Source organism: Rhinoraja longicauda, chromosome 7 (genome assembly GCF_053455715.1).
Source record: "Rhinoraja longicauda isolate Sanriku21f chromosome 7, sRhiLon1.1, whole genome shotgun sequence".
NCBI lineage: Eukaryota > Metazoa > Chordata > Chondrichthyes > Rajiformes > Arhynchobatidae > Rhinoraja > Rhinoraja longicauda.
In genome coordinates this window covers 23,710,817-23,732,871 of record NC_135959.1, presented here as the reverse complement: position 1 = coordinate 23,732,871, position 22,055 = coordinate 23,710,817, and the positions used below count along the sequence as shown (strand labels likewise).

The following is a 22,055-nucleotide window of genomic DNA, read 5'->3' as shown; positions in this document are numbered from 1 at the left end:
GGAAGCCCCGTTTCCTAAAGAATGAGCTGCAGGATATAGATGAGGCACTCGAGGCTGTAATCGCTGCCAAAGGTGCCTCAACAAAGTACTGAGTAAAGGGTCTGAATACTTACGTAAATGTGAAATTTCAGTTATTTCTTTTTGATTCCTTTACAAAAATTTCTAAACACCTGTTTTTGCTTTTTTATTCTGGGGTCTTGTGTGTAGATTGATGATTTAAAAAAAAAAATTAAATCCATTCCAGGCTGTAATATAGCAAAATGTGGAAAAAGTGAAGGGGTCTGAATACTTTCTGAATGCACTGTAGGGGGAAACTGAAAAACATGAAGAAAACCCACAAGATCACAAAGAGAATGTGTAAACTCCAAACAGACAGCTCCCTAGGTCAAGATTGAACGGGTCCCTGAGGTTGTGAGGGAACAGGTCTAGTAGCTGTGTCACCCATTGGTGAGTCATACATCGACCAGATAGGATAACACTAGCAGATTCCCTCCATGAATGATATTGGTTTACTGGATGGGTTTTATAACAATCTGCTATTTACATAGTCACTGTTGTAGGGGAATGGCTAGTAAATAGGGATGTGGATATTCTGTATTATGCTCTCCTTGAAGAAGTTCTGCTCTTCAAGCAGATTTTATTTGGCTGGTTTATGTAATAACTTTCTGGTTCCTATTGCAAAATCATCTGATGAAAGAAGTGACTTCAAAGGTTCATTCTGTTTCACTCTCCAGTTTATCCACATTTATTGCTTCGTTTTGCATTGATAGCTTGCTTTGCAGTTATTATAGGAATACATCTACTGTACCAGCATTAATAAAATGCTGTTAAATATCTAACATTTATGGAAAATAACCTTTGTGTGACTAAAAGTAAAGTTACCAAAGAAATAGGATTGACAGTGACATTCTACTGCATATATATTAAAATGTACAAAAAATCATCCACAACTTGATTCGATTGAACAACATTGCAATGGGACATGGCAAGGTGGAAAGATTGTATTTTCACCCTTTTATATGCGAGACAGACAATCTATTCCAGAGACTGCAGATGCTGTGATCTTGATGATAAACAAAATTCTGAAGAAACCTTGCAGATCAGGCATCTGTGGAGGGAAATGGACTGACAACATTTTGGGCTGGGAACCTTCTTCAGACTGATGAAGTTGATTGGAGAAAGTCGCTAAAGAGAGTCATTGGCTGCATAGAGCTTTGGCATGTTGTGGAAAGACCCCAATTTTAGTCCAGTCAAGTTGAGTTAATTGCCATAATTTTTTATTGAGGTAATGAGAACATTTGAAATAGAAGCAGCAGTCGGCCTCTTTGCCCCTCATGCCAAAGCTGCCCTCCAATAATCACATTGAATCTGTTCATTGACCTCATCTCCACTTTCCTACCTAGTCTCCATAACCATTGACTCGCCTTTGGTTAGCTCAGGCATGAATACATCCAATATCTCTGCTCCATAGTTCTTCGGGTTTAGAGAACATCAAAGATTTAAAACCCTTGGTGAGAACAAATTCCTCCTCATCCCCAATTTAAATCAGTGACATATTATTTTTAAAACAGTGTTCTCCTCGTCATTCATGATTCCCTCATAGGAGTGCCATTCCACACTCTTATCTACCCTATCTGTGGCTCACCCCGTATAGTAGGAGAAAGGCAGCCCTAATGCCAACACAAAGATTTAGGGGACTCCTTCCAACGAAATAATCCACATCCTTCAGGTGAAGAGGGCAGATTTTTACTGAGAGTGCAGCTGGACGTCCAGATGGGAAGGAAAGAGTGCCTTGGATAAGTTGTTATTAAAGAAAAGCCCCTCTAGATGGCAGTGTTGACCAATGTAGAACCACGAGATTTTCTTACTTGAGAGAATCTCTGGAGAATTTTGTACTCGCCAGATTCCAGTTTTTAAAAAAGTGATCAGAACGTATTAAAGCTTTTGTTTTTTGCGCATTCTAAAGGACGTCCTCGAAGCAATCCCTGATTTCGATTGCATATTCACGTTACTTGCCGAAGGGTTCGACTATAGGACTTCAGCGCTCTATCTTGTGGGGCTTGGAAATTGATGACCAAATACTGGGTTTCTGCTCATTTCCGTTAATGAGGTTATTTAGCATTGCCCTTGTGACCCGAAAACCGATACTCGCAAAATAAGCCTCAATATTATACAGAATTAACCTAAAACAGAATTCAACAAAGGTTCCAACATTGTGTGTTTCAAATTCCGGGATTAAGAATTGTTGGGCGTGCAATTGGAAAGGCACTGAGTGTGGGGGATAATACATTTAGCGTTGAAGTTAAACTACCAATTCCGCACGCGTTGCTGCGCCCTTAACCTTTGCTTCTCCATGTCATGCGCCCGGAACATTGAATAGGATGACAAGTGTTTTTCGGCAATTTGTCATTGTCTAGGCAAGTCGGGGTAGCAGACATTTCAGGTAAGAATGGCTTTATTCACCCTTTCCCTTCACTCTGCGTCTACAATTGCGGTTAATGAGCGAAACTTGCCGCACACTCAAGACCAGAAATACTGAAATAATTCTTACAACTACACCACGAACGCGTTGGTCCCACATAGAATGAAGCCAATTCCTGCAAAATTATCTCCGGTTGATTTGTTTTAATCTCCTGGGAATAATACATTTGTTTTTAAAAAGCTTGCAAAAAATCTCACCAATAAAAGAACTTTTAATGTTTCAGTTTTGCTGTGCGGTGCATTGATTTGTATCACGCTTGTGTTTAAATCAAAACACTGAAATGTGCCCCATTGAGTTAACCGCTCGAACTCTCTTATTGTGTGATTCCCCGATGTTTGAGTTGTGACACCGTACACTATGAGCGTGTAACACGTGGCCATATACCACTGGCACCGACGGTAAAGACGCAAGAGATATTTGTTGGTCAATTCCCATCCCCATCTTTGCCCCTCCTCCACAAAATGCAAACAAGTTAACGGCTTGTGTTTTAACACATGTCGACTTCCACCTCAGGTGGAGCGTATCATACTGAGTATTTGATCCCGTCCAAAGCGAAATTATTGTTTGTATTTCCTTGTAAGTTTCATATCTCCGTATGGTACCTTGGTATCTGAGAGAACTGTACTGCGGATATTTTTGCCTCCTTAAAAAAATAATTAAATAAAATTGTTGCAATAATTTTTAAATGTCACCCTGTTCGGGAATAAATCCTAAACTTGCATAGTGGGCGAGGCTTTTAAACCATGCGGACTCGCGTCGGTACTGGGTCCACTTGGGTCATGTTTGTGTGCATGTTTCAAACAAAGGTTAACTCATGGGCACCCGAATGCACTTGATGGCAATCATTTAGTTACGTGAATGTCCCATTTCTACCAATACTCAAATCGCAACTCTCTGATTCACGTGGTAATTGTTTTCATGATGTTACTTACAACACTCACTAACTGCATTTAAGTCAACCGACACAATTGCAGTTTGATTATTTTATAACTTTACTTTAAAAAAAATTAATACAGATTCATTGAATAAAATGCCTGTTAATAATCACTGGTGTGGGTGTGCACGAATGGAGATATCAGTTTGAAAGTCCGATTTTATGTTTTTGATTCGGAAACATTCAATTAATGAAACCAGTGTAATATACCTCAGATATTAAATCGAATTAACAGCATAGAAACGAGTCGCGCAACACAAAAGGTGCCCTTTTCCCCACAATCTATTAGCACATCCTTTCAAGCGTTTGCTGAGTTTTCTCTTGGACATGTCGGTGATATATATTTTTAAAACATCCCATTTTAAGAGTGTGTTTCATATTGTCCACACTCAGGATAGATTATCCAGGGAAAGGCAGACTGGATTTCTTTAAGACTGTTATTTGCTATCACCTGCTTGCTTGGTGGGCGTTCTGTTAATGTGCAATAAAAACCTCTTTGGGGCTGGTGTTAGCTTGGCGCAGGTTGCTGCTTGGGACTGCTACATGACATCAGCTTTTTGGCTTATTAGGAATTCTGCTCAACTTTCAAGGCTGCGCTGTTGATCGACGGACGGCGGATCCAATGCCTGGGCTTCGCCGTCTTCCAGCTGACGGGAGGAGAGAAACCAATGAACATCGGGCCCAGAGGCGGGATCGAGAGAGCTTATACTCACTTCGGCTCATTGAGAGTTAGGGAGAAGATTTAGTGGAGAGGCGTGTATGTGAGAGAGAGAGAGAGAGAGAGAGAGAGAGAGAGAGAGACAGAGAGAGGAAGAGATAGGGATCAGAGGCGACTCAGACAGACAGGAGAAGATGCAAACTCTTGCCTCCTGCAACTTGCTCCATCCGTGGTTAATGTGCGCTGGCCTTTTTAACAAAACAGTCTGGAATTAAGCTGCAGAAGGTGAACAGCATTTAAGAAAACTGGGATTTAAAACGAGAGAGAGTCAAGAAACGAATCTTCTGCATCTGGTTGTAGTGTTCGCAACTTCTGATGCAATGCAAACTGTCGCAACAGTGGGATAACTGCAAATATTTCCAGACTACGCCGGCGGTTTGGTGCCGATTTTTTTATTTAAAAAAACAAGAATAAAGCCAAATGCTCATCCTCCTCATGCGGCCGAGTCACACTAAGAAGATTCTGCAGACTGCTTCTGTTGCTTGGCAGTTGCGTGCAACCTCCCTCCGACAGTTTTGTGCACTGTGCATTCTGAATACCGCACCGAGGAGAATATTAGTGAGTGGTTAACCCTCTCTGCAGCAGTCTTCGCTAGCCGGTAAATAAATACGGTGAGGAGGGGGAAGGGGAAGGGGAAGGGGAGGGGGGGGGGGGGGGGAGTTGGTGGAAATAAACTTGTTTTACAAAAAAAACCAATGGGGGAATCGCCTCGGAGTATAGACAGCACCCCTCCCAAGATTGTGCATAATCGTGTAGGTGGGGGACGGGCGGAGGGGGAGAGAGTCCGGGGGTTGTAAATAGCAGCAGTATCCGCGGGATTATGGACATGCGGGGTTTTTACCTGTTTCTGGCGCTGGTAGCTCTCCTGACGGTGGACTCCGCTCTGGCTCAGGAGCTCGTCTACACCATTCAAGAGGAGCTGCCCGAGAATATCTTGCTGGGCAACATCCCCAGAGATCTCAACATCTCACGGCTCAACGCCGCCACCGGGTCGAACGCCAACCTGATCTACAGGCTGGTGTCCAAGGCCGGCGAGGTCCCCCTGCTGCGGGTGTCCAGCAGCACCGGCGAGATCTTCACCACCTCCAACCGGGTGGACCGCGAGAAACTCTGCGTCGGCACCTACACCGACGCCGACTGCTTCTTCGAGGTGGAGGTGGTCATCCTGCCCAACGACCACTTCAGGCTGGTCAAGATCAAGGTGGTCGTGCGCGACGTCAACGACAACGCGCCCATGTTCCCCTCCCCGGTGATCAACATCTCCATCCCGGAGAACACCCTGGTCAACAGCCGCTTCCCGGTGCCCTCGGCCACCGACCCGGACACGGGCAGCAACGGGGTGCAGAGGTACCAGCTCTTGAACGGCATGGGGGCTTACGGCTTGGACGTGGTGGAGAGCCCCGAGGGCGAGAAGTGGCCCCAGCTGATCGTCCAGCGCAGCCTGGACCGCGAGCAGAAGGACACCTATGTGATGAAGATCAAGGTTGAGGACGGGGGGAGCCCGCAGAAGTCTAGCACGGCCATCCTGCAGGTGACAGTCAGCGATGTCAACGACAACCGGCCGGTGTTCAAGGAGAGCCAGCTGGAGGTGCGCCTGCCGGAGAATGCGCCTCTGGGCACATCTGTCATCCAACTGCACGCCACCGACGCCGATGTGGGCTCCAACGCCCAGGTCCGATACCTCTTCAGCCCGCAGGTCTCAGCCTCGGTCCGCCGGCACTTCGCACTCAACAGCACGGCGGGTCTGATCACTGTGCAGCGAGCCCTGGACCGGGAGGAGACCTCCCTGCACAAGATGACAGTGCTGGCTACAGACGGCAGCTCCAGCCCGGCCAGGGCCACCGTCACCGTCAACGTTACCGATGTCAACGACAACCCACCGACCATCGACATCCGCTATATCATCAGCCCCATCAACGGCACCGTCCACCTGTCCGAGAAGGATCCGGTCAACACCAAGATCGCCCTGATCACCGTGTCGGACAAGGACACCGACGTGAACGGGAGGGTGGTCTGCTACATTGAGAAAGAGGTGCCTTTCCACCTGAAGGCGGTGTACGACAACCAGTACCTGCTGGAGACCTCTGCCTTGTTGGACTATGAGAGCACAAGAGATTACAGCTTCAGGATTGTGGCATCTGACTCTGGTAAGCCCAGCCTGAATCAAAGTGCCCTGGTCAGAGTGCGCCTAGAGGATGAGAATGACAACCCCCCTGTGTTCAACCAGCCTGTCATAGAGCTGTCTGTGGCCGAAAACAACCACCGTGGCCTCTACCTCACCACCATCAGTGCCACGGATGAGGACAGTGGCAAGAACGCTGAGATTGTCTACCAGCTGGGTCCCAATGCCTCCTCCTTTGACCTGGACCGCAAGACCGGGGTCCTGACCGCATCCAGGGTCTTCGACAGGGAGGAGCAGGAGCGCTACATTTTCACGGTGACCGCCAGAGACAGTGGCAACCCTCCTCTTCAAAGCCAAGCAGCCGTGATTGTCACCATCCTGGACGAGAACGACAACAATCCCAAATTCACTCACAACCACTTCCAGTTCTTTGTGTCTGAAAATTTGCCAAAGTACAGCACTGTAGGTGTAATCACGGTGACGGACGCAGATGCCGGGGAGAATGCAGAGGTGATGGCCTCTGTTGTTGGTGACAATGACAATTTTATCTTGCACCCTGTGAACGGAGTTATAAGGTCCAATGTCTCCTTTGATAGGGAGCTGCAAAGCTCGTACACGTTTGAAGTCAAGGCAATAGATCGAGGTAGACCGGTCCGTACCTCCATTGCCAAAGTCACCATCAATGTCATAGATGTCAATGATAACAGTCCCGTTGTAATCTATCCACCTTCAAACACCTCATTCAAACTGGTACCCCTCTCTGCCATTCCTGGTTCAGTGGTGGCAGAGGTATTTGCAGTGGATGTTGACACAGGAATGAATGCCGAACTCAAGTACAGCATCGTCAGTGGAAATACCAAGGGCTTGTTCAGAATTGATCCAGTGACTGGCAATATTACTCTGGAGGAAAAACCCGCTGTTGCAGACCAAGGTTTGCATCGATTGGTGGTAAACATTAGTGACTTAGGGTACCCTAAACCCTTGCACACCCTGGTCCTTGTCTACTTGTATGTGAATGACACGATAAGTAATGCTAGTTACATCAACGAGCTCATAAGAAGAACGATGGAGACGCCATTAGATAAGAACATCGGGGACAGTACCCAGCCTTGGCAAAATGACGATTATCTCACCATCATGATCGCCATAGTAGCGGGGGCAATGGTGGTGATTGTGGTCATATTTGTCACGGTGTTGGTGCGTTGCCGGCAGTCGAGGTTCAAAGCCACGCAAAGAAACAAGCAGGGTGCAGAATGGATGTCCCCAAACCAAGAGAGCAAGCAAAACAAAAAGAAGAAAAGGAAGAAAAGAAAGTCTCCTAAGAGTTCTCTTCTAAACTTTGTTACCATTGAAGAATCGAAACCGGATGACCCTGCCCACGAACCCATCAATGGGACCATTACTCTTCCAACTGAGCTGGAGGAGCAGACTATAGGTAGGTTTGACTGGAACACAACACCACCTACAACCTTTAAGCCGAACAGCCCAGACCTTGCAAGGCATTACAAGTCAGGCTCACCACAGCCCTCATTTCATCTAAAGCCGGACACTCCAGTTTCTGCAAAAAAGCATCACGTGATTCAGGAGCTCCCTTTGGACAACACCTTTGTTGGGGGGTGCGATACCTTGTCCAAGCGCTCTTCTACGAGCTCAGACCACTTCAGCGCGTCGGAATGTAGTTCCCAAGGCGGCTTCAAGACAAAAGGCCCATTGCACACCAGACAGGTAACTGAGAGCTTTTATTGGTCTTTCAGCACTTGCATGATTCAATATCACAATTCCCTGGCACCATCCAGAATTAAACTAAACTCCTGGCAACTGCTCATAGAAACTTGCAAGAGATGATTTCCCCACAAGCCTTTTTATTGAAGTGAGTTATCATTTGTGTCCAGGCAGTGAAAATGAAACAGTTATTTCCTTTTCATACAAACTTTTGTTTTGCCTGGGCTCATTTCTTATCCACTATTAAAGACATTTGAGGTGATTTTAGGTTGCAGATAAACAAATTGGAGAGCAATGTAGATGGCCTGTAGATGGCACTGGAGCACTTTCTGCTAATCAGTGGCAAACTGCCAACTACAATCTCTGCAGTGGGGGAAGGTGAGGAGGAAAAGTTTGTTGCTTGCTGATGATTATACTGCAAAGGACCAGATAGTTGCAGTTTGATTGTTGTGTGCAAATGCCCAGTATTCCACCCATAATATTGCTTTGTGGTGAACTATGGAATGCCATTGATTTGTTAGGCATGATGTGTGGCAGAGGCAAGGCACTATAAATAAATGCTGCTTGTCTGGAAGACCCTATCTAATTATCATGCAGAGTTCCAAATAGAAGGCTGATATTATTTGCCAAAGTAGTTTTAAGACTGATGTAAAAAAACACACGAATATTTGTGTTTCTATTTCGCAACTGTTTGATTATGAATGCAACAGTTGAGAGTCCACCAACACTATATTCATAGATGTATATATGCTATTGCTTTTTCTCCTCATGTATTTTGCCTTTGGATTTGTGATTTGAATTATTTGAGAGTTGGGGAAGGTAGTACAAGAAACTTTTTTTTTTCAAAATTAGTACAATTATTGTTAATCTAATAAAACTTTGATCAAGGGCCCAAATAAAATGCCAACACCATAAACAATTACTGAGTACCTTTTAAGCAGTGGCTATTGATACGATTTACCAGAGTCTCTTTGAACACACTGACAAAGCATGCATTTTGAATCTTTGGTTTGAATTATACTGTGTATAGAATGTACAGCAGGCATGATATTTGAGTGAGAAGGAAAATGCTGTGCTTAGGGTGAGTGTTGTATTTGGGGGTAGCATGTGCGAATATCACTACTGTCCACATCTTGGTACTTTCGCAGGCACCGATCACTGAATTGTTTTCCAATGTTGAAGAGTTTTGTCTTTTCTTTCAGTTGAAGCAAATTCAGATTCTGCTGTTGCAAAACTCAGGATACTGCAGGGATTTTTCAGTTGTGCAATTAATGTCGGGCATTCTAAATATCAGAACTTCCTTTTCTAGATTTCTGCCTACTCAGAACTCTGGGGGGGGGGGGGGGTTCAAACAAGTGGCTGTAGTTTTAAAGTTGATCAACAATACAAAAATCCAGTTTGCAACGCTATCAGGCTTTGAAAATGTTCTGCTGCTCGTTGGAGATTTGTCGCTATGTCACCACTAATAGTCTCCAAGGTTTTTGCATCAGGATATTGTAATGCTACCTGGCCTCTGGTCAGTAGTGAGATGGTAGGGGCTGCTAATTCCAAACTAGAGATGCACTGATTTCCTGTTTCAGAATGCTATTATGAGAATTTTGTTTCAAAGCATCTTGTTTTCGGGAAGCTGATTTGAAACCATTCACTGGGTACAACTTAGCAATCACATTGCTGGTTATTGAATAGATTTTACATTGGTATCATAAGGAACACAGCTCATTTAAGATCACCTAACTGGTCTACTTTTTGTACAATCATTGAAGAATGTACTACAAATGTAGATGGTCCAAGTTAATTCTCACATTTTCTTGCCATCCTAAAGATATTTATTGAACTCTGAAAAAGGAAATACTTAATTGAATGATTGCTATAAGTTAGTGATCAATACTAGCATTTCTATTTGGGGGGAGAAAACATTAAAAAAAAATTGTGGTAATAAAATACCTCGGAGTACTTTAACGCAATAAGATGGTTTTAGCAGCACAGTGCAAATATTACACTTTCTATTCTTTCATAAAAATAATAGATTGGATTATATCGTAGTTTCTGGTTTAATTCCTAATTTAGAAGGATTACTTTTGTTTAAATTTTGCATTTACATCAAGTTCTTGGACAACTTGAATGTTGTAGCAGTACATTGCAAAATCACTGCAAGAAATTTTAATTAAATAATGTGTGTGTTGGACTCCGGGAACTAATTGGTCCTAATTTTTTTTATCTCACAGAAATATTCAGGTGAGTGCTAATTTGACAGGCTGCATGATAAGTTTTTTTTGTGTTGATGCATCTGATCAGTGAAGTTCTAACATGCCAGCTATTTACAATGATATAGTATAAATTTAGAATAGCAGACTTGGCCACTTAATTGCTTTCCACAGTCACAAACCAGTTAGGATTATCTGCGCAGTTATGTGTGCCTAACAGATCCATAGAGCTGAGCCAGTGAACTCAGTTGGGAGTTAACTGGAGTCCTTCATTTCACATGCAAAACTTCCATCAGTTTTAAACCCGCTTAAATCTGACATTTTTTTCTGCTTCCTCTGAAAATGAATGCTGTATTGTTTTCATAGAATTTTTGCTTCACAGAATCTATTACTTCACATTTCATTCTATCATCTACTTAACATTTTTGCTTAGACATTTAAACTTCCTGTAAACAAGTACGAGAGAGTGAGGCACTGATAGTTGTGATGCACGGTGACACGACGAGGATAATGTTTTGCTTGCCAGCCAAATGTTCTACTGGTACATATTTAAAGGACATTAAGTAACCACTAATAAAATTGCCAACAATTTTGGTGCCCATCCGTGTTAACATACCATTCATTCCTTGGACTCTTGATTAGTTTTATGAGGCAAGGTGACAGGAATCAAGATTGTGCATTTCCAAAGGATTCTCAGAGCAAACCTTGTACACTTACTCACACTGGTTAAATCAGAGCATGCAACAATGGATTGAGACTTTGGAATATCTGCTTCTTTTGATTTATTCATTCATTATTATCTTTAAAATTAGGCGAGGTTTGTTTTTATTGTTGAATGAGAAGTTAATTCTATAATTAGAGTAATATTGGGCTCTATTCTTTTCCAGAATCCTCCACAGTATTCCCAAAAGTATGAGATGGAAACATGTTATGGTTAAACCCTGAGCAAAGTCAGTTCTCAAAAGGGTTAAGATGCTTCTCATCCGACGCTTGCACATCCCGACATTCACCAAGTGTACACTTAAATTGTCGGAGAAATTTCTGGCCAATATGTTGAAGTGATTTATACATAAGCATAGTGCTCATGGTTATGCCTTGGCTGAAATTTGAACATTGCCTCCTATGAGCAGGGATTTAAACAACAGAGGAAATAAAGTGAACAGTCTTGCATTTTAAACCGTGGAACATCTTTTGTAGCGGAAGTCCTTGAGACGATAACTTGATGCCTGATCCATTTAAATTGTTACCAATGGGCTATTGTCAAGAAAGAGAATATGAGAATTTCGGTTTTCTGCCAAAATGTTTCTTTAAGTTGCTGCATTTCGAATGCAGGGTCAGAACAGAATCTATATTGCTGTGACCTTAGCAAATGCAGTAAAATGTTCAGTATGGATTAACTTACAAAGTTGGCTGTGTTCCCACGTATGTTGAGACTAAAATCACCCCTGATAAGATTTCATTATTAGTCACAAAAATATTATGGTGCTAAATATTATGGGTGTCCTGTGACATACCAAGAAAAAAATAGGCTACTAAAAATCTGCCCCTTGTTGAGGGAATTCACAGACATGTTATTCAGAGATTACATCCCAACCGGACTCATGGAATTTGGAGATGAAATGAAAGGGTTAATAAAGTTTTTGGGAGCATATCCATAGAGAAACTGAACGATGAGGAAAGGCTGCTCCTGTTGAAATAGCAGACTGCCGAATCTGCCCTCCAATCCTTGCCCTTGGGTATTTTGAGCTGGTCTTTTCCTTTAAGCCAGATCACTGAATGGCTGGAAAAGACTTTGAGGAAAGCTTTATCAGTAACCAGAGACTACACATTTTACTGCATCTGAAAGAACTGGCCTTCTGGGACTTGCTGAAAAGGGTCAGATAGTCATGTCAGTGCTGGAAGGGTGAATTTATAAATATTATAATACAGTATTCGCAGAGACAATGGTTTTGAATCGCTATGTACACTTAAATATTTCCAGTTATTATACACTATTTATTTTGCTGTTTTTACCATTGTATTTAAAAACTATATGCTGAAATTGTGGTTGAAGATTATTGTACTAAATAAAGTAGAGCCTGATTATTAAATTTATTTCATATCATTGTGTAATTTATAATTTTGTGTATGTTGATTTTCGTTTTGTCCCTGTTTATTCATTTATTTCTGTTGTCTCTTCCTGTAAGAGGTTTTTTCTGATTTCACCTAGATTAACAACCTAATTTTTGTTTTCACACCAGTAAATGTACTCTATTTCAGTCTACACAGTTGCTCAGATTCCAGAAGTGAGTATAAAGTTTGTGCCCTGGTAATCCTTCAGTGCCTAGTTTAACATTTTTATGTTTGTTATCTTTATTTTATTGCCCTTGCTTCATGACCTGAAATGGTTGTTTCAGTAAATTGACAACATTTTGGTTTTTCTCAGGCTAGAAATGGAGACAATTTTAGCACTTTTCGTTTCTCTCTTACAATGTCAGAAAGCAATTTTTTAAATGACAAATTAATCAATTCTGAATTGTGGTCATTGTTATAGTGTCCGAAATAAGCTCTTGGTTTTAACATTGTGCTCTCAAGCACTGCAATCTACTCGTGGTGTAATAATCCATTTAACAGCATAACTAGAGGGTTAAATGTTCATAATGACGTTTGGCTCGCCTCTGCTGGTGGCCTTCAGATTAAAGCTGTATGATCTCTTGCACCTACCCAAGAGAGAACGCCTTTGTTTTGCAGCTCATCTAACAGACTGCACCTCAGATAGTGCATGACTACACTGGGGTGTCAGCCCAAGGTTTTGTGAGTGTGTATCACAAGCAACTTGAATTCAAACCTTCTGACTTGGAGGCAAGATCACTGACCCACACCTAAACCTAGCCAGGAAATAACACTTACAAGACTGAGCAGACAGTGTGAGCGGTCTGGAAGGTCAGGTATTGGAGCCAACTACCATCAAAAATGTTGTACAAACACAAAAATAATCAAATATATTGCGATCTGATTTGATGTAGCTACATTAGAGTCAAGTGTGTTTAATTGTCATATGGAGCAATGACATTCTCACATGCTGAAGATTTACAAGCCCATTAATGCAAAAACACAACAAAGTAGAATATATTAATTGATAATGCAATAAATTAATAATAAGCAATGCTGGGTAACCAAACCATAATAGTGCAAGTTCAAAGTAAGTTGTGCAACCAAATCAAAGTCCATAGCAGATCGTTGCTGAGGTAAGATTGTGGTTAGGGATGTGCCGTGTAGTTCATGAATTCTGATGGTTGCTTGGAAGAAGCTATTCTTGAAGGTGGAGGTCACGTTTTTCAGGCTCCTCTACCTTCCCAATGGTAGCTGTAAGATGAAAGTGTGGTCCGGGTAGTGTGGGCCTTTAATTTAACTGCCTTTTCGAGGCAGCACCTCCTGTAGATCGCATTGATGGTGGGGAAGTCAATATCAGTGATGGACCACATATAGTTTGTTACTTTTTTCAGCCACCTCTGTTTCTGGGCATTTGAGTTACCAAACCAGGCTGTGATCCAACAAATTGTCATGCTTTCTACTGTACACATAGAAATTGGATGGAGTATTCAGCGACATACCCGATTGTCTCAATCTTCCAGAGAAGCAGACACATTCATGGTGAGAGAGAACTGCAGAAACATTGTAATAAACATGAATGAGTAGGGCGGGGAGCTAATGGAGAATGGAAAGGCAGCTTGCAATACATTAACATGATTTTATGTCTTTATTGGTTCTAAAATCAGCACATCCAAAACTGTTGTAGTTCTCTCTACAATACACAGACTAAAAGGTGCTAATCATTAATGCAATGGGTGCATGCATCCTACAGGGTGACAGCATTCAAGCCTTCCAATTCACATTCCCTTCTGCACAAAACACATTGTACCCAGTTATGTTATATTCAAGAGTCCCCCAGGGGAGAAAATTGCTTAAAGTGTGAGATATTGGACAAGGAACTCTCCTTGCTAACATTTTGAATTTTAGAAATCCAAGATAATTTGACCAAATTACATGCTGATAACTGTGTTTTTGCGTGTCATTCAAACAATTTAACTGTAGTTTTTGCTATCCTGTTGAGACTGCAGTTCCTTCAGCAACTCGACAAAATACAGAAACTGCTGGAGTAACCCAGTAGGTCTGGTGACATCTCTGGAGAACATGGAAAGGCAACGTTTCAGGTTGTGACCGTCAGTCTGAAGAAGGGTCCCGGCGCCGAAACATGGCCTTATCCATATTCTCCAGGGATGCTGCCTGACCTGCTGAGTTACTGCGGCATGTTGTGTCCTTTTTTGCAAACCAGCATGTGCAGTTCCTTGTGCCCACAAAATGCACATTGGCTATTTTTGGTTGCAAGGATAATTCAGATTCCAACATAATATTGCCAAACATCAATTTTTAGGATTTAACTGCACACCAGCTACTTGTATTAAAATTCAGCATTGGATCATTATCATTGCTGCAGCCAAATAGTGATATTACATTTATGAAATTCCTAAATGTTTCACTGAACATTTTAAATATGGGACATTTTTACTATAATTGCTCTGAACAAATTACTTTAGGGTATTGTCAGTAAATTTGCTGAAAACACATGTAGGAGGCAATTTCCAAGCAAATCTACTGGCAAGGCACAGCTGTCGTAAGAGAGAGGGAGCATAAGCGAGTGGGGTGGGGGTGTTTGCAGCTAACTGCAGCCAGGGTTGGGGGATGTGAAGCCACTGTTGCTGCTTCTGGTCCCTTTTTGTTATTTACGTGCCCAATTCACTTGCCCTCAATCACAGAGAGCTCCTTAAACCGGCTCCAGATCCACTGTTAACATGATGTGAGCAAGCCAGAGCTCTGGTTTAAGGGAAGATATTTTTGACCCCAAGCAGACATAGGTTCAATAGGCTATCCGTTTGCAATATATCTGTGTTTGCGGTTTAAAGACAGGATCACATGTTTCTCATTCTGAGGACTATTACAGATGCAATGAAGATATACATTTCTCTGGGAAAAACCATAAACTGAAATAGATACTTAATCTCAGTCTAAGCTGTTCCATCACAACTCCAAGGACTGCATACGGTATTCTTGGTTAAAAATAGATCGGTATCTCATTACACTGTGAGCTCCCATTGTCTTGGCTGCTATTTGAATCAAACCAGAGCTTTTTGTTTCAATTAATGAGAAGGAAGAGAAGAAATTTATTTTGTTAACATTAGACAGATCGGAAACCTAGTGTTATTTATCAGCAGGGGTGAGATAACAGCTGAATGTCTCTCATCTGGTGATTTTTGTTTGTACTGTAGCATAGAAGCCACCACAGAGGAATGAATCAGCTTCAGGCTCACTAATGACACATTTGGGAACAACACACTTGTTGTTTACATGTCATTTGCCTGGGCATCTTGAGAGGTTGAAGAAGTTGGGGCAAGGGTTAAAATAAGAATCTTTTTTTTCCCCCGGTGTTCAGGAAAGATTCAGTGGCGAAAATTGTACAGATTAAGTTGTTGGAGATTGACATTGATGGGTCAGGTCAGGAATTGATTACTGGTTTATTGACAGAACTTCGCTATAGACACTGTTCGGTGAGTGCTCTGCCCCATTCATTCAGCAAATAGGTGAACCTTTAACTCCTGATGTGAAAGATTTTCAGCAAGATCTAATACTTGTAGGTGGACGTCCAAAATAGTTGTATCTTTGCACTATGGTTCATTGGACACTGTTGCTTCATACCATTAGGTATTGAGAGTCTAAATTGTAACTGGCAAGACGTACCTGACAGAAGATAGACACAAAATGCTCAAGTAACTCAGCTGGTCAAGCAGCATCTCTGGAGAAAAGGAATAGTTGACATTTCAGGCTGAGACCCTTCTTCAGACGGAGAAGTCCCTGATGGAAGCCTGGATGGGAATCTAGGTCAATAATAATATTGTGTTCCCAAAGTACAGAAGAATTCCTTCTCGATGTAGGAGTGGGCACTTTGTGCTGAAATGCAACACATTACCATCAGAGCAGCAGGGACTTTGTTGTCAATGCTTTGTGTTGTCTAAGATATGAACAAGCGAGAGTTGCAGGAGGTGGCAAGGGTCTGTCATCTTATTGCATGATGATGACTGACTTTGTCCCTTGAAGAGCATAAGAATTTCCTTTTCTAATAACCTGCTAGCTCCTCTGCACAAGTTATGTAGAGGAGAGAGTGCAGATAAAGACCAAGCCTGTGCACCAGTGAGTAGGTGATGAGAGCTTTTTATCATGCAGGCAGCAGCTTAATTTATCCCTTGTCCAGACATCTCTTCATTCATTACCTTGAGTCTCAGCTGAGTGTCGCGCCGTGGTCAGCTTTCAGTGTCCATTTTAGTTACCAGCCAGCACAAGCAATATGTCACACTCTCCCTCTCTCAAGTCCAGGAACTCATTAGGATGCCTCAGTTCACTTCACTAGTTCCAGACGTAAGTGCAGTCTTGTCGGAATGAGCATTTGGGGTCCCCAATAGCCCGTTTGCATGACAGCTGCTGCTTCAGTTTACTGCCAGGCTCTCAACTGTTCAGCGTTGAAAGACAGTGCAAAACTGTGTGCACTGAATTGAATGCATGGTGTAAACTGTGTGTGGTGAATTAAAATGCCTGCTGTAAATGGTGCAGCTGTAATTAAAATGTGCGGCCCAAACCGTGTGTCCATAATTAACATGCGTAGTGTAACCACATGTAGTGAATTAAAATACATGATGTAAGCGGTGTGTAATGAATTAAAATTTATCATGTAAACAGCGTGTAGTGAATTGTGTTGTGTTAATAGAACACGTTGGATTAAATAGGCAGTGTAAATCGTGTGTGGCGATTTTGAGTGAATAACAACCATTTATGTTCTGCCGTTCAGTGCACTAAACATCATATTTTAATTCTCGTGAGTGTTACAGTGTGAGAGAGACACATACATGTACAGACCGAGAGATTTATGGAGGAATTTCAGAGTTTAAGGCCATGAAAACAGCATATAACTGCAAGGGGAGAGACAAATCAAACTGGGAATGCACATAGAAAACATAGAAACATAGAAAATAGGTGCAGGAGTAGGCCATTCGGCCCATCGAGCCTGCACTGCCATTCAATATGATCATGGCTGATCATCCAGCTCAGTAGCCTGTACCTGCCTTCTCTCCATACCCCCTGATCCCTTTAGCAAAAAGGGCCACATCTAACTCCCTCTTAAATATAGCCAATGAACTGGCCTCAACTACCTTCTGTGGCAGAGAATTCCACAGACTCACCACTCTCTGTGTAAAGAAATGAGAGGCCGGAATGGACCATAGAGCTGGAGAAGGGAGCATCATGGGGCATAGTACATTTTAAACTGACATGGAGCCAGTGTGAGTCTGAAAGCTCTTGGGTGATGGGTGAACAGGATTCTTGCTGAATTAGGCATGGCACAAAGTTGCACATGGTTGAGTTTATGGAACATAAGAAATGGGAGGCCATGCATGGAACCATTAGATAATTCAATGAATTGCAGTAAACCATGTGCACCCTTGTGAATTAAAATATGCAATGTAAATCACCTGCAGTGAATTAAAAGAACAGCATGTCATTAATCTTGAATAGGTCAATGGGTGTGCAAATTTGTATCAATTTAAACCATGGTTTGATCTGTCCTTTACAACACTTTACCCAACATGTTTTCAGCAGGAATGCACTCCCTCAATACCATTCTGCCTATCAGACTGGTTACACTGTGCAAATTCCTGAGTACAAATTGAACCCAGATGTAGGGATGATGATACACACTGATCAATTTCTGTAAGAAAATAACTGCAGATGCTGGTACAAATCGAAGGCATTTATTCACAAAATGCTGGAGTAACTCAGCAGGTCAGGCAGCATCTCAGGAGAGAAGGAATGGGTGACGTTTCGGGTCGAGACCCTTCTTCAGACTGATGTCAGGGGGGCGGGACAAAGGAAGGATATAGGTGGAGACAGGAAGACAGTGGGAGATCTGGGAAGGGGGAGAGGAAGAGAGGGACAGAAGAACAATCTAAAGTTGGAGAAGTCAATGTTCATACCGCTGGGCTGCAAGCTGCCCAGGCGAAATATGAGGTGCTGTTCCTCCAATTTCCGGTGGGCCTCATTCTGGCACTGGAGGAGGCCCATGACAGAAGGGTCAGACTGGGAGTGGGAGGGGGAGTTGAAGTGCTCAGCCACTGGGAGATCAGGTTGGTTAAGGTGGACTGAGCGAAGGTGTTGAGCGAAGCAATCGCCGAGCCTGCGTTTGGTTTCGCCGATGTAAAGAAGTTGATATCTAGAGCAGCAGATGCAATAGATGAGGTTGGAGGAGGTGCAGGTGAACCTCTGTCTCACCTGGAAAGACTGTTTGGGTCCTTGGATGGAGTTGAGGGGGGAGGTAAAGGGACAGGTGTTGCATCTCCTGCGGTTGCAGGGGAAAGTGCCTGAGGATGGGGTGGTTTGGGTAGGAAGGGATGAGTGGACCAGGGAGTTACGGAGGCAACGGTCTCTGCGGAACGCAGAAAGGGGAGGGGATGGGAAGATGTGGCCAGTGGTGGGGTCCCGTTGTAGGTGACGGAAATGTTGGTGGATGATTTGTTGGATACGCTGGCTGGTGCGGTGGAAGGTGCGAAAGAGGGGGATTCTGTCCTTTTTACGAATGGGGGGAGGGGGAGCAAGAGCGGAGCTGCGGGATGTAGCAGAGACCCTAGTGAGAGCCTCATCTATAATGGAACAGGGGAAGCCCCGTTTCCTGAAGAATGAGGACATCTCTGATGCCTGAGTGTGAAACACCTCATCCCGGGCGCAGATGTGGCGTAGACGGAGGAATTGGGAGTAGGGGATAGACTTTTTGCAGGAGACCGGGTGGGAAGAAGTGTAGTCCAGATAGCTGTGCGAGTCAGTGGGTTTGTAGTAGATGTAAGTCACTAGTCTGTCTCCTGTGATGGAGATGGTGAGGTCCAGAAACGGGAGGGAGATGTCGGAGATAGTCCAGGTATATTTAAGGGCAGGATGGAAATTGGAAATGAAGTGTATGAAGTCAATGAGTTCTGCATGGGTACAAGAGGTAGCACCAATGCAGTCGTCGATGTAGCGGAGGTAGAGTTCGGGGATGGGGCCAGTGTACGCCCGGTACAGGGATTGTTCGACGTACCCGACAAAGAGGCAGGCATAGCTAAGGCCCATGCGAGTGCCCATAGCTATGCCTCTGGTTTGGAGGAAGTGGGAGGAGTCAAAGGAGAAGTTGTTAAGGGTAAGAACCAGCTCAACTAGGCGGAGGAGAGTGTTAGTAGATGGGGATTGGCAGGTTTGGTTCTACGGTCGAGGAAGAAACGGAGGGCTTCGAGACCATCCTTGTGGGGGATGGAAGTGTAGAGTGACTGGACATCCATGGTAAAGATGAGGGAGTGGTGGTGGGATTGTTGTTGGATTAATAATAAACACATATTGAAAAGTTTAAACATTGAAGTGGAACTGGAGCAATGGGACGCCACATGGATTTTAAAGCCCTGAACAAAAAAATTAGACTTGAAGAAAAAAATAATTTGATTTATGAAAGGGACAATGAAAAGAACGAAGGCAAAAGTTGGCAGGAATGTGAGAGAGGAATGTTTTAGTGAATTTAACCTAACTAGGTTTATAATTAATAGAATACGGAGGGTAAAAAAGTGGAATGAAATAGAAATTTGAAAGGTGATCAAAGGAGATATTTTATGCTTGCGAGCCCACCTGATTTGTCACATAATGTGAGCAGTGTGATGCATTTCACATACAACTTTTGCTACCATGAAAGTTTTTCCACATCACAGTTCAAAAACAAACACGTTCCCGCATGGACTTCTTTTTTAGTTTGGATTAGAGATACAGCACAGAAACAAGCCCTTCGGGCTACGCTTACCAGGTTTTCTCCACCAGTGATCCTCGTATACTAACACTATCCTACACACTAGGGACAATTTACAATTTTTACCAAAGCAAAATTAACCTACTCTTTGGAGTGTGGGAGGAAACCGGCGCACTCGGGGAAAACCCACGGTCACAGGGAGAACGTACAAACTCCATACAGCAGCACCCATAGCCAGCATTGAACCCGGGCCTCTGGCGCTGTAAGGTAGCAACTCTACTACTGCACCACCATGCTGTCCTCAGTCTCAAGGGAAATGGCAGTTTCATCTGAGCTAAACCTGATTGATTTTCCTTGGGATAATGTGAAATTACCTCCTGCACCCAAATTTCAAAATCTTCTTTTGCAAAGTTAACCTTTCAACTGCACCATTCTGAATATCATCAACAGTTCCTTAGTCACAAAGCAACCAATTTTTACTCACCTTATTCCCCCAATCTGTGCTGCTTTAAGGGTGAACACTCAAGCAGCATTGATTATCTTCACCAAGATTTCCGATGACCGCACTAATGGAAAATCAATAATATTACTATTCTGACTGAATGAGCAAAATAGCACCTCTTTGCCTTTCAATATTTTGATCAGCTTGAAATTGCTGATCTACCATTACCTTAACTTGGTATTCTGTACTTTGAATTCTTTGAGAATTCCAGATGACAATTCCAGTTGTCTTCAATAACAGATGCAATCTCACAGAGACTTTCATCTTCATAATAGGTTTGTTCATTTATTCTTGAGCTAATAGGCTGGGTTCATCTGCAAATGTTAGATTGGTGTTTCAACTTCTCATTTCAGGCAATCTCACTGTGTGCACATCACACAGTGTGGTGTAGCTTTGCTTCTCTTCCATGCATTGCTCCATGTAATTTTTATTGGGCATTGAAATCAGTGTTGTGAGAGTCACTTAAAAAGCAAGAATTTCCATTTGCAGCATTAACATGCGCCAGCACTCACATTTCCCTGTGTAACTCCGTGCTGAAATTATGCTGTCGTCTCAGCCAAATGTTTTGTATTCTGGTGTTGTCACATTCAGATGTAAAACAACATGCGGGATACCTGCAGGCAGTTGTACAGGGGACCCAGTGCAGTACAAGAATATGCTTCTCGCTTCTGGGAAGCGTTGGCCTTGAATGCAGTAATGGTGGTGAAAATTCTGGGTGATGCTGTTCCCACAGAGCAGGAGTCGTAGACAGGAACATTGACGTGAGGAATATTATTTTAGGGAGGACTCAAATCTCCAGAGAGGGACCATGGTTTCAGGGTTCCAGCCAGATCCAGTTGAAAATATACGTGGTCAGATTAGTACGTTTTGCAGATGACACAGAAGTTGGTAGATTTCTGGATAATGAGAAAAGATTTTGAAAGATGCAGAAGGATGTGGATTGGTTGGAAATTTGGACAGAGAAATAACACGGAGTTTAAGATGGATAAGTGTGATGTGATGCACGATGTGAAATTAAATAAATACAAGAGGAAAACATACAATAAATGGCAGGACCTTACACATTGGGAAAGCTTGCAATGCAGGTAAGCTCCGTAACAACTCTCCCTCCAGCTGTGGAATGAAAGAAAAGTAGCTGACATGTCCTCTCCTGGAGAATAGAGTTTGGGGTGGCCTCCCTTGTGAGCAGTGAGCCCTGAAATGTGGCTGGACAAAAGTTGCATCTGCAAAGCATGGTGCTATGGTGAGAAAGCTGAGAGTAACCCTGCCTCTGCCCTCCATAGACAATGCATCCTTGGCACGAGTGAGGTTGCATTTGAAGTGTTAGGAGATCTCAGTGAAGATAAATATTGCTGCATGATATTTGAAGTAGCAAAATTTCACGGGAATTAGATTAGCAAAAGCCGCTATTTGTAAATAAATAATAGCCGATTTTTAGCCCAGCGAAGTTAAAGATCTTACCGCAGAGGAATTTTGTGCCACTTACTACAATTGATGATGTTTGATGGAGCTGCACGCTAAAGAAAAACT

General features: G+C 43.0%; 1 protein-coding gene across 8 annotated transcripts in view; it reads left to right on the top strand.

Moving 5' to 3' along the window:
- The first annotated feature begins 4,847 nt into the window (after positions 1-4,847).
- Positions 4,848-22,055, top strand: part of pcdh9 (protocadherin 9) — a 697,317-nt gene continuing 680,109 nt past the window's right edge. For 7 of the 8 annotated variants that reach the window (XM_078402259.1, XM_078402257.1, XM_078402258.1 and 4 more), the window contains exon 1: positions 4,848-7,981. In XM_078402259.1, coding sequence (XP_078258385.1) covers positions 4,955-7,981 — 3,027 coding nt within the window. In that variant the 5' untranslated portion in view covers positions 4,848-4,954. Of the gene's footprint in view, positions 7,982-11,069; positions 12,256-22,055 lie in introns of those variants that run through there. The other variant, XM_078402260.1, reaches the window with a different exon arrangement.